This window comes from Vulpes lagopus, chromosome 5, assembly GCF_018345385.1.
Source record: "Vulpes lagopus strain Blue_001 chromosome 5, ASM1834538v1, whole genome shotgun sequence".
In the NCBI taxonomy this organism is placed as follows: Eukaryota; Metazoa; Chordata; class Mammalia; order Carnivora; family Canidae; genus Vulpes; species Vulpes lagopus.
In genome coordinates this window covers 86,129,450-86,143,321 of record NC_054828.1, presented here as the reverse complement: position 1 = coordinate 86,143,321, position 13,872 = coordinate 86,129,450, and the positions used below count along the sequence as shown (strand labels likewise).

General features: G+C 40.7%; 1 protein-coding gene across 1 annotated transcript in view; it reads left to right on the top strand.

The window, feature by feature from the left end:
• EVA1A (eva-1 homolog A, regulator of programmed cell death) overlaps positions 1–12,171 on the top strand; it is a 49,950-nt gene extending 37,779 nt beyond the window's left edge. Inside the window, exon 4 of the mRNA XM_041756981.1 lies at positions 10,925–12,171. Coding sequence (XP_041612915.1) covers positions 10,925–11,298 — 374 coding nt within the window. The 3' untranslated portion in view covers positions 11,299–12,171. The remainder of the gene's footprint in view (positions 1–10,924) is intronic.
• Positions 12,172–13,872: the final 1,701 nt, after the last annotated feature.

Here is a 13,872-nt window from a genome sequence, read left to right as displayed (position 1 = left end):
CATGGTGTAGAGGCAAGCGAGGGAGAAGAGATATAGGGATAGTGTGAGTTCTCCAACCCACAGTTATTTTATTTGTCTTATCAGGGCTTTTAGTGTCTGAACTTGACTTCTCAGTGTTCTTATTTAGTTGTAGAACTCCTTGACCAAGACCTTACTGCAATTACCCTAAACCATTTGCTGTGCCTTTTCTTACCTCTGCTTTTTTGCAGCCATTTCCTTTTCTAAGAATTCTGCTGTTCAATCCTGGACTGGCTAACTCCCTCACAGTCCGCAGGGTCTGCATCCTCTCTCCACACTCCCCCACCTTGGCTTAGGTGCCCTTCCATGTACTCACACATTTTGTTTCCCTCTGTCTCAGCATTGGATTGGAGCAGCTAACACTTCTTGTTTCAACTCTGTGCAAGCAATCCCTTGGTATCATAATATAATAATTTGTGATGAGGATAATAATCTCATTAATAGTAATAATCTCATAAATAACTTCCAATAGGGTTGTTAGGAAGATTAAGTGGAATGATTGCTCTTTAAATTTAATGTTTTGAATTAATAATCCATTCTCCTGATCACTCTTCCATTTCCTTTTGTTTCTTTCTTAAAAGTCACCTTCTCAGATTCCCATCGGTTACTCCAATTGCTTGCTCCCCCCTGCACACGTCTGACACTTCATACCTCCTTCCTATTTTTACTGTTTTCTTCTCTACATCACCTTATTACCATCTAACATAAATCTGTTTTATTTGTTTACCTTGTTTATTTACTGTCTCTCCTAGTAGAATATCAGCTCCCAGGAACACTGAGATTTTTGTTTCTTTCCTCAGCCTCTAGAAGAGTGTCTGGTATCTGTTAGTATTCAACTAATCAGTGAATAAACATGGCTCAGTGATCAAATAATAGGTGTGTAGTGAGAAGTCTTATCCCAGAACTGCCCCATCCTCCAACCAACCAGTCTCAATGTTTGAGCCATCATCAAGTCTTTCTACATTCTCCCAGAATTCTTTGTGCACAGGTAAGAAAATATTAACATACAGTCTCATCCTCTTCCCTTATATACACAGGTAGCATATTATACATACTCTTTTGTACTTGCTTTTTCCACCAATGTTATCATGAAGATGTGTTATATCAGTGTATAGAGAGCTTCCTCATCCTTTTGGGTGACTATATACTATTCCTTTGTACATACGAACCATAATTTACCCAGTCCTCTATTGGCCAGTGGGAGTGGTTCAGATCTTTTCAAATGGGGCAGCAGAGTTGCAATAAAAATAACTGTGGGCATACATAGATGTTCAAGTGCATTTATAGAATAAGTTCCCAAAAGTGAAATTGTTGGATCAAAGTGTGTATAAATTATTAGTTAAGGTTAGTATTACCAAAGTGCCCCTGAAGGAGTTTTACCAATTTACTCTTTTTAAGATGTGCAAGAAGGTCCTGCAACACTATTTTCAAACTGTTAGATTTTTGACAATCTGAAAAGTGAAAAGTAATATCTCAATGTCATTTAATTTCTGTTTCTTGGGTATCCCTGGGTGGCTCAGTGGTGTAACCCCTGCCTTCAGCCCAGGGCATGATCCTGGAGTCCCAGGATAGAGTCCCACATCGGGCTCCCTGCGTGAAGCCTGCTTTTCCCTCTGCCTGTGTCTGCCTCTGTCTCTCTCTGTGTCTCTCATGAATAAATAAATAAAATCTCTAAAAAAAATAATTTCTGTTTCTTTAGGTCACAGGTCAGCAAACTTTTTCTGGAAAGGGTCAGATAATAAATATTTTTGGCTATGTGAGCCATACAGTCTCTGTTCGAACTATTCAACTCCTGTGTTGTTAGCATGAAAGTAGATATAGACAAAGCATAGATGAATGGGCACAGCTGTGTGCCAACAACAAAACAGATGGTGATCAGGTTTGGCTTATGAGCCACAGTCTGCCAAGTCTTGCTTTGGGTGAGTATCTTTTCAAATATTGAAGGACCATTTGTATTTCTTTTTCTGTGAACTGTTCATATCTTTTGTCCATTTTCTTTATTGGTTTTTGGTCTTTTTTCTTAATGGCCTTTCTAGGTGTTCTTTATATACTAGACCCTCGTCTCAGTGGCATAGTTCAAATATTTTTCATAATTTTGGCATTTGTCTTTTAACTTTGTTTACAGTAATTTTTTCAATGCAGCTGTTTTGGGGGAATCATTTATTTTTTTTTTCATTTAACCAATATTCTTTGAATGTGTAAGTACAGTGGTATGAGAACTATGTAGTAGTTAACCAGAATTTGAATCACTTTTCTTATGAGATTGCCTTGAGAGAGGTAGTCTCTTAGCACCACTTCTGAAGAGAGCCTAACCCACCATAACTCAATCTGGGGTTTGGAGAAAGTAGTTTCTGTTTCCCTTTATACTGGAAATCCTATGAGAGTCGAGAACCTTTGTGTTTTTAGCCCCAAAGGCACTGTAGACTAACAGTAAATGTTTGTGGAATAAAGTACCCATTTATTGACCTATAATATTAGAACGCATTTTAACAGTTGGACTAAACCCTCCTGGGGAGGGTTTAGTAAAAGAAGTACTTTCATATGTAGCTGATGGCAAGAAAACTTAATGTACTACTTTTGAAAAGCCATTTGGCAGTATTTATCAAGAGATATAAAAATATCTATCCCCTCCCAACACAAAGATTCCTTTTCTGAGAATGCATTATAAGGCAACACATGAAACAAACAAGCAAGAAAGGAAGTAGCATTACACACAAAAGTACTCTGACTGTACATTTGTCCAAACCTATGGAATGTACAACACCTAGACCTTGTGTGATTATGGACCTTATGTGATTATGATGTGTCAGGGTAGGTCCATGAATTATAACAAATGTACTGCTCTGGTGGGGGATGTTAATAAGGTGAAAGGCTCTGGGTATGTGGGGGCTGGGGGGATGTGGGAAATCTCTGTACTTCCCTCTCAATTTTGCTGCGAATCTAAAACTGCTCTTAAAAAGTCTTCAAGAAAAATTTAAAAAGTATGCAGATAAAAATATACAAATTGTATAAACATAACCAAGTAAATATAAATAAATATATACATACTTACATGATAGGAAGAAGGAACAGAAGAAAATTCACTTCACTACATGACACACTAGTTATATTCAGGTTGTGAGCTTATGGTGATTTATATTTTCATCCCTTACTCTTTCGAAGTTGTACCATTATACACACACATACATGTATACATTTATATGTGTGCACACATATTATACATATTTAATCCACGTATAGTACGTTTATTAACTGGACTTTTATAAATTGTGTGTTCATGATGTAATTCAATAAATATTTGTGAGATACACACCTTGAACAAGACAATGTGCTGGATGTTCTTGAAATCCATAGTGAATTAGGTAGTCTGCCCTCAAATCTCTCACTGTTGTATGGGAAAGATAGTCATGACATAACTAATTATAATACAACTACATAAAGTTCAGCTTAGATCTGAGGGGCTACTTAGTCACATTCTTTCTCCCTTCCAGACTCAAGGAGCCAGAAAAGCATCAGAATAGAGTATCAACTGCAGCATTCATTAAGCAGAGCCAAGAATGTTCAGGGCCTACTCCCTAGCTCCCCTTAGTTCTAGGGCCATAGGACCATAGGTCTTTCCTGCTGTAGATGAAGAAGGGTGAGCAGGGTGGCTGATGGGTATGGTAAAGGAAGGCCTCCTTTGGGAGTGCTTATGGCCTGAACAGGTAAAGGAAGATGAAAGAGGTAAAAGCCAAGGAGTATACTCCAGAGCCAGCCTCGGAGGGCAGCGACTGTCCCACACTCCCTCTTTCTGGGGAAGAACAAGTCCGAGATGGAAGAGGAGGGCAGCTTTCTCCAGCATTTCAGAGAGGACAGAAGTGTTGCTGGGACTCTTTGCTTTTCTATGGGGATGGGAAGAATCCTATAAAGAGGAATCCTTGCGGTGCTTTAAGAGTTCAGAGAAGAGATTATACTCTGAATACTCCCTGATTCTACAAAAGTCTCATTACTCTCTTTAAAATCTATTTGTTGGGATCCCTGGGTGGCGCAGCGGTTTGGCGCCTGCCTTTGGCCCAGGGCGCTATCCTGGAGACCCGGGATCGAATCCCACGTCGGGCTCATGGAGCCTGCTTCTCCCTCTGCCTATGTCTCTGCCTCTCTCTCTCTCTCCCTGTGTGACTATCATAAAAAAAAAAAAAAATTAAAAAAATAAAATAAAATCTATTTGTCAAACATTTTTCTTTCCAGTCAAGGGATTGCAAGCTTTGAGGCCAAGAGTCTAAGCAGGGAAACCAGTTACACTTGCAAAGAGACCTGCTGATCTGGCCTGGGCTGGCGCTACTCCTCTCCTATAGAGTCTGCTGGGCATGATCTGACCTCTGAGGGTGCAAATGAAATTAGCCCCAGGACCTCCACATAGAGCCTCTTCCTGCGCATGAAAACAATGACCCTGCAGGAAGCAAGATACAGCAATACATTTATTTTTATTTACTGAGGGAAAACAACCGACAATAGCCCTCCCCACTCTATTTCCTGGGCAATTAACAGCTGTCTGGATTTGGCTAAAACCAGGGTTGGATCACTGGCCAAGAGGAAGTGACCTGGAGCAGAGACTAGAAAAAACAACCACGGTAGAGCTACAGTTTCAATTTTTGCAAAAGCTTGATGAAGAAAAACAAAACAAATTATATCAGCCAGTGAAAATCAGCCCTGAGTCATCCCTTCAGGAACCATTGAGGCCCCTAAACTCCCTTGCCCTCTCTCATTGCTTTTACTGGGCTCTTCTGGGAATCCATGTCTGAGAAAGTTGTAGGTAAAATAGTATGTTTTCTGGTTGGAGTAGCAGGATAGGATGCACTAGTTAAGCTAGAGGGAGAATAGTGGTTCCCAAGATAAAGCAGGGTAACTATCTTCAAAGTCAACCTATGTAATGGGGGAGTGGTGATGGCAGGGTGTGAAAAACATGGAGACACACTCACAGGGAAGAAACGGTGGGATGAGAAAGGAAGGAAGGAATGAGGGAGGAAGGGAAGAGGAAGGAAAACAGATTAGATGGAGGGAGGGATGGGTGGAAGGGAGAGAGAGAATGTGGAAGGAAGGAAGAAAGGGAGAGAGAGGAAGGAAGAAAATAAATAAATAAATAGAATTATCATCTATTGAATGCCGATCTTTGCCAAGGTCTTGGGTAATCCTTTTATGCTGGTCATCTGTAATACCTTTAACCTTTACCACAATTCCGCAGGGTAGGTAAGTAGTGTTTAAAAGATGACGGAGATGAGGTTTCAAATTGATGCAGGCCTGCCCCATGGTTTTCCATCCTGGTAAAAGCATGGATTTGGGTATATTTTCTAGAAAGCCTTCTCAGATCCCCATATCTGAACTTGAGCTTTTTCCACTCACTTTTGTGTTTCCAGAGATCCCTCTTCATGCTTCTATAGAAGCTCTTCCCTTTAGTACTGGACTGGGTAGATCTGCTTCCTTGCTGAACTGTTAATCTCCTCAAAGCAAGAGCTCCCTCAATCCTCTCAGTGCTTACTGGATATCAGCTAGACAGTTCAGTTTCATCCTCCTTAACTGCACATTTATTTATTCATTTAAATCAAGTAATCAATTAATTATTTATTGAGATATAACTGACATATAACATTGTGTAGATTTAAAGTGACAAGGTGTTGACTTGATACATTCATATATTGCAGTATGATTACCATCATAATATTAGCTACAATGTCTTTCACATCATCTAATTATCTTGTTTTTCATGGTGAGAATAATTATGATCTAGTCTCTTAGCAACTTTGAAGTCTTTAATACAATATTGTTTTCTATAGTCACTATGCTGTGAACTAAATCTCCAGGACTTATTTATCTACTGGCTGCAAATTTATAGCCTCAAATAACAAATCCTCAATTCTCTCACTCTCTAGCCCTTATTCAACTATGCCCTGTTTTTTAATAAGGAGGGCTTTTTTAGATTCCACATATTAGTAGTGATATCATACAATATTTGTCTTACTTTGATTTAATCTCAATTAGCATAATGTACTTAAGGTCACAACACATTTTCTTTATCCATTCATCTGTGGATGGACACTTAGGTTGTTTCCATGTCTTGGTTATTGTGAATAATGCTCCTATGAACAAGGGAGTGCAGATATCTCTTAAGATTAGTGATGTCATTTCCCTTTGTTTCCTTAATCATCTTAGATGCAAAAAAAGCATTTGACAAAATACATCATCCTTTCATGATAAAACTCTCAATAAATTTGGTATAAAAGGAACATACCTCAATATAATAAGGGCCATACATGACAAATGCACAACTAACATCATGCTCATTGGTAAAATATTGAAAGCTGCTCAAAGTGCATATAAAAGCTCCACCCTGGGCAGCCCGGGTTAGCGCTGCCTTCAGCCAAGGGTGTGATCCTGGAGACCCAGGATCGAGTCCCACGTCGGGCTCCCTGCATGGAGCCTGTTTCTCCCTCTGCCTGTGTCTCTGCCTCTCTCTCTCTCTCTCTCTGTGCCTCTCTTGAATAAATAAATAAAATCTTAAAAAAATAAAAAAATAAAAGCTCCACCCTTTTATACCCCTTTATAGTTTTGATGTCACCATTTACCTCTTTTTATATATTGTGTTCATTAACAGATTATAATAGTTATTTTTAGCAATATTTTCCTTTAATCTTGATACTATAGTTTAGAGGTTAAAATACCATTCTATTACAGAATTAGAGTCTTCTAAATCTGACTGCATATTTAGGTTTACCATTGTGTTGTATACTTTCAGATGTTTTCATGTCACTAATAAGTATCTTTTCACTTCAGTTTGATGAACTCCTTTCAGCGTTTCTTGTAAAGCAGGATTCCTTCAGCTTTTGTTTCACTGAGAAAGTCTTTATTTCTTCTTCATATCTGAAGGATAACTTTGCCATAGAGTATTCTTGGTTGGCAACTTTTTCTTCAATATTTTGACTCTGTCATTCCACTCTCTCCTGGCCTGTGGGGTTTCTGAGAAAGCCATTGATACACTAATAGGGGTTCCTTTGCTATAAGTTTTCTTTTCTAGATACATTTAGGATTCTTTTTTTTTATTTTTGACAGTTTCATTATAATGTAGCTTGGAGGTCTTTTTGCATTGAGATAATAGGGTGATTCATTAGCTCTGTGAACTTGGATTTCTCCTCAGTTCTGGGACGTCCTCAGCTATTACTTTTAAACAAACTTTATGGCCCCTTCCTCCTCTCTTCTCCATCTGGAACACTGATTATGCTAGTATTTATACATTTGACTGAATCCCATAGATCATGTAGGCTTTCTTTGCTCTTTGTCATTCTTTTTTCTCTGTTTGCCTTGGACTGGGTTATTTGAAAAGCACTGTCTTCTAGGTCACTTATTTTGTCTTCCATTTGATCTACTGTGCTGCAGATTCTCTCTATTGCACTTTTCATTTTAATCACTGAATTCTTCAGCTCCAGAATTTCTGTCTGGTTCCTTTTCATGGTTTCTTCTCATTGCTAAATTTCTCATTTTGTTCATGTATTTTTTTCCTGATTTCATTGAAGTGTCTCCTGTGTTTCTTTGTAGCCCGTTGTTTCTTCGAAACAGTTATTTTGTGTTTTTTTTTTTTAATATTTTATTTATTTATTCATGAGAGACACACACAGAGAGAGAGGCAGAGACACAGGCAGAGGGAGAAGCAGGCTCCATGCAGGGAGCCTGACGTGGGACTCGATCCCGGGTCTCCAGGATCACACCCGATGATGAAAGGTGGCGCTAAACCTGGCGTTGGCCACCAGGGCTGCCCCGAAACAGTTATTTTGAATTTTTTATCCACTAGTGCAGAAGATTTCATATCTTTGAAATCTTTATTGAAGGATTATTATCTTGTGATGATGACATGTCTTCTTGATTCTTCATGTTCCTTGTAGTTTTGTGTTGCTGCTTTGCCTTTGAGGTAAAAGACACCTCCTCAGCTCTTTACTAGTTGTTTTTAGTTGTGGTATATGGTTTGTTGATCCTGTTTTATCTGGGGTTCTCTCTGACCTTGTATTCATACACCTGCTCCACACTTCTTGCTCCCTCTTGTGGCGGAATTCTTAAGCTTTTATGTCTTCTCTGGATCTTACAGCTCACCTGGCTGGCTGCTAGGAACCTCTCTTTTGTTTTCCAGAAGATGGTGCTAAAGCTCAAGTTTGTGTTTTCTCTTGCCCACAGATCCAGGTCTGTTTTTCTGATAGCACTCCACTTTACCCAAGTTACTTTTGCTGCCAATATTGGAGCATGAGAAAGGAGCCACCTTAGAGTGAGGGAAGATATGAATTTAGCACCTGAGGTGTTAGGAGTGTCTGCCAGCTGGTAGTAAGATCCTTGGCTGAGGTTCTCCCAGAGACTTGCAGGTAGACTTTCTCCAGACATCCTGAGCACAGTCAGCATGAACTATGTCTTGCCTCTTTTCCAATATCTTCCCTCTCAGTCATGGAGGTCCCACTTTATTACTCTGGATGTTGCTGGAGGGAAATAAGTTTCCCATGCAGCATCCAGGCAAAGCTAGGGTAGCCAGGCACTCACACACTGCTCTCCTTTTCCCTCACAGAGAGGTGCCACAGGATAGATCAGTTCTGTGCTGTCTACTGGGGGGAGGGGCACTGCTGGAAAAGTTCCTTGAAACTTGTTTTGTTTGTTTGTTTCCTTCAGCTATGTACTGGAATTCTGTTTCCACGGTTATTTGCCCAAGTCAACACTTTTCAAAATTTTCCCCAAACACAGCTGGGAGGGACTGTGGTTGGGATTGCTAGTTCCGCAGTCCAAACCAAAGTCTGTCTGTGGTCTATTACTGGATGATCTAGTGGGCGGGTGGGCGAGACTCCTCCTGGGTTCCTTGGCCAATGTTGTTGGATCAAAGACTCCCACAGAGACATTTTTGTTTGTGGATGGGTGCTTAATTAACTATTAAAAAAAGGACACAAAAAGTAGGGATATTTTATACGGCTATGATATTGATATCACTCCCCTTTCACCACATTTACATTGTTTGTTGACTACTCTTGTATCTGCTATTAGTGTCTTCTATTTCTTCTATCCTCTCCTCTTTGTACCTAAAATTTATATCTGTTGTATTCACATCACTCTCATTTTGGAAGGAGTTTCAGAGGGAAGGAGGTATCGTTAACACATGCATTCAATATGCTGTGTTTAGACCGATAGACCTTTCTTAGGTCTATTAGCCAGGTACAATTTAGAATGCATAAAACTTCAAAATTATCATGCCCTTTGATGCAATTGTTCTGTTGCTAGATAACTAACCTGTAGAAATAATTCTACATGTATATAAAGAGATGTGTACAAGGATACAAGCATGTCAATGTTAGCATTGCTCATAATAGTGAAAAATTGTAAACCATTTATGTGATAGTAACAAGATAGTGGTTAAGTAGACTTTGATATGTCTATACAGCAGTCAAAAAGAATGCTGTTGGCATATCTGGAAATCTCTCTAAGAAATATTCTTAAATTAAAAAAAATGGACACGTATTATATTTGATCCCACTTATATTCTTTAAAAACCCACAAAACAATATGTGTTCTGATGCACACTAAACAGTGAATATAGATTATGGAAGACTAATTTGCTGATGGCCATCTTGAGTCCTGTCAGGTTGAGCATACCCTGGGAGCCAAGTCCAGGCGTGCCCCTATGATCTGGTACTTACCCACAAAGGGAAGGCTGTTCACCTAAAGGCTCTCATCCTGTTGAGCACATCATACAGGGATCATCACTGGGACCACTAAGCATATTGCACATCAACAGAATGATTCTTTTATTTTCTCACCAAGGAAAACCTCACATTTCTCCCCAGAGTCATCTGATAAGGTCATCACAAAATACCTACACTGGTTTTCCATCTTTGATTGTATAAGTTATCAATTGCTGCAAATTACCTCAAAACTTATTGACTCAAAACAACACTTTATTTCGTCATTTCTGAGGGTCAGGAATCAGAGATTGGCTTAGCTGCAAGGCCAGGGCCGCAATAGGAGGGCATGATTCACGTCCGGACTCACTCCCATGGCCATTGGCATGATTCAGTTCTTTGCAGGCAGCTAGCCACAAGCTACTCTTGCTTCCTTGCTATGTGGGCCCCTCTGTAGAGCCGGTCACAACATGGCAGCTGGCTTCATCAGAGCAAGTGAATGAGAAAAGCCAAAGAGAGGGCATAAGCAAGTGGGAAGTCAGTCTTATGTAACTTAATCTTAGACTCATCCATCACTCATCCATATTGTTTTTTAGAAATAGGTTCCTGCGTCCAGCCCACTAGGTCCGCCCTCAAAGGGAGGGGCTTGTGTAAGAGTCCGCAGACTAAGAGGTGGGGGACAGCTTAGAAGCTGACTACGTTTGTTGACTTAGGCCTATGATGGCATAGTTAGAATAAAGGAGGCATTGGTCCTTGGTTTTATTTATAAATTTGTTGGAAAAAGAAAAAGCTGCTTACATCTGCGATTAAAAGGTTTATTCAGGCATTGCAGGAGCAAATTCAGAAGCCAAGAATCTTCCCCTATAGGTGAAAGTAGGCTTTAAACACATACAATCTCTTAAGCAAATGACATCTAAGTATAGTTGCTTGCTTATAATACAGCCTAAACAATACTTTTCTTTCTTTTATTTTTTTTCCATTTTGAAATCATTTCAAATTTAAAGTTGCAAGAATATAGGAAACGAATCCCATTTAGCCCTCTACCCACATTCACCATTTATTGACCTTGAGGTTTTGAATACACGATGCAGCTTTCACTGGGAAGGCAATGTTTGTAACCATCGGGGCTTTGAGGGGGGTGAGGGGGTGCAAGGGGGGCGGGAGCCCTATTTGCTCTCCGCGCATGGAGTCAGTCGTCGTCTCTCAAATGCCTCTTCTTCCTCCTCCTGCAGAAAATCCCGAGCGAGCCGCTCTGTACTTCGTCTCCGGCGTGTGCATCGGGCTGGTGCTCACGCTGGCGGCCCTGGTGATGAGGCTCTCCTGCCGCACCGACTGCCGGCGGCGTCCCCGCAAGAAGTTCCTGCAGGACCGGGGGAGCAGCGGCGACAGCAGCGACAGCGAGGACGGCAGCTCAGACACCGCGTCCGACATCTCGGTCCGGAGACACCGCCGCTTCGAAAGGACTTTGAACAAGAACGTGTTCACCTCGGCCGAGGAGCTGGAGCGCGCGCAGCGGCTGGAGGAGCGGGAGCGCATCATCCGGGAGATCTGGATGAACGGCCAGCCCGACGGCCCCGGCACCCGGAGCCTGAACCGCTACTACTAGCGGCGCCCGGGCCGCCCCCGCCAGGCTCCGCGGGGTGGGCGTCCGTCGGCCCAACGCGCTTCTGCTGGAGGCCTGGGAGCAGAGCTACTTTCCCAGCCGGGGGACTGGGCTTCCCTTTCCGACTAAACGTATGCAGAAGGAGAAAACCCAAGTCGGTTCATCAACCTTTCCAGGTGGTGGAATGGTGCTGAAAACCCCTCTCCAACGACGTGGATGGAGAATTAGAGAAACGGGACTGTGGTTTCTCTTGATTTCTGAGGATCTCAGAAGTTTCTGCAGACTTCCTTGCTGTGTGTTATTCCTTTACAAAAGGAAGAGTATCATGGCATGAGGGCTAGGAAGAGCAGGGTGAACTTAACCCAGTAAATGCAATTTTCTAAACGACCCCATGCTACGGAGGTGATTCTCATCCGGCTAGCATGATTTATGATTATTATTTAAGGCTGATTTTTGACATTCTTGTGTTGCAATGGCAACCTTGTCCATTTTAACTGGCACCTCAGGGATTAAAATCCTATTTTTTAGTATAGTTCCCACCTCATTCGTGAAAAATGGGTAGAATTAATGTATTATGGGAGATGTGTCAGTGAGCTAGAAAATATCAATAACCTCAAAGGATGAAGGGTTTTATTTTAAATAGTTTATAAAATATATATTAACACGCATATCTGAAGATGCTGCATAAGAATAAAAATTGTTTTCACCCCTTTCGGAAAGAAGAAATTTTGTTATGACTCTAGATAATTATGATTTTAAACATTTTGTTTTTTAAAAAAAGTTTGGATTTCCAAGAAAAGAATGGGAATGGGAGACGAGGAATAAAGCCAAAATTAGGATGAGATTTAAAAAATAATAAATATTACATAAAATCTTTTTTGTTTCATGTCCATCTCTGTGGTTATATTTACCTTAAATGGCAGCCCTTTTACATAGGTAGCTACGGTCTTGTGCCAGGCCCTATCAATAACTGGAGAATTGGGAGAAATGGAGAAACCAGAGAACAAAGAAATGGCCCCTGTGTGACTAAGGACTTTTCATTTGCTGTATGTTGCATGTTATAGTTACAATGCAGCTGAGTAGTTGCTAAGCAGATGATAGACTTAAAATGTAGCAGTGGTTGCCAAGGCAAGAAATACAATGGTGGCCCCATATGGAGAGAGGAAGTCCGTCGGGAAGAAAGTGAGCAAGTCTGAACCACATTTAGAAATGGAGTACAAACAGGAAGCAGCCCCCTCCAGCCTTATAGACAAGAATAGTGAGTTCTATTTCTGTTGGATCCCTTCTCTTGACATGCAGTGGGTTCCTTAGTCTGTCTAGACGCTCCTGATACTTCCTACTGAGAGTATCTCCATTGGTGTCCATTGGCATCATCACCAGTCGTCACCATGCCTGAAAGCATGGTTGGGAGACTTCCTCTGCTGGGTCTCTATTGCTTTAGCAACCCACGGTGTGTGACAAGGGCTTGGAAGGCTGTCTTAAGAAGGGAACAATCAAATACCTTACCTCTATATTCTCAGTGTGCATGCAGGACATGTGTCACTGTAGCTTCTCATTAGATAACATTTGAATTAATGAAATAACACAAAGCCTCAGAGAATGGGAAATAGGGCTCATTGCAGTATGCTGTTCTACAGAGCTTCAAAGCCTTAACTGTTTGCAACGAAGATGATTTTTCCTAAGTTTATGAAGGTCTGTTTTATTTGCCTTCATTTATTCTTTCCTCTTACTGTTAATAATTTTCTTGACTCTTTCAACTTTAGACTCTCTAATCTTCTTTTACATTAACTCAGATGTGACCAAGTGGTTGGGCTTTCAGGGCATTTTCCAAGTTTAATCCAGCCCTGAGTCTTAAAATTTTTTTTACAGGTTTATAAGGAATGAGTATTCCTTCTTGAAATTGCAATGGCTATTCTTAACCTCATTGATGACCAATGATCCAGTCCCTCAGGCTTGAACCAAATAAAGAAAAACTTGTAAATTAGGCTTAACTACTGGGGGTGTGCCTCTTGTGCCTCCAAAAGCATGATATCATCTATCCTTCATTGTTCCTATTTTCAAGATCATCTTGGCCTCACTTGATGTGAGCCACTTGATCCTCAGATGCATTTAAAAATCTCCTTTCTACAGGAAAAAAACATCATTTGGACAGTCCCTGAGAGAGGGAAGAGCCATGTAAAAGTCTCTTTTCCTAGCTCTCCGTTCCTATTTGTTTTCTTTCTTTCAGCAGTAGGCAGAGATCAGGGCCTACCAGCAGCATCAATGAAATTAAAAATGACCTTTCCTTCCAGCTCCCATCTGAAGAACACAAGGAACTTCTGAGGCTCTAAGAAGAAAGATTTCTCTGGGCCTGGGGCCAGACCCCTTCTTTGGGAATCTGTTCAGAATCCGAATTGTGCAACCAGCTCCACATAGTCAAAGACAGGTTGATGAACTAAAATCTGTCCTTTGTACTCCCCCCAATTTGTGTTTTTATCCATAGTCTCTGGTCTTTTCATGGAGAATATTTGATGCCTTAGACTGTATTATGACATCAAGTCTTATATATGTCTTCAGAATGAAAAAAAAAATGTCCTT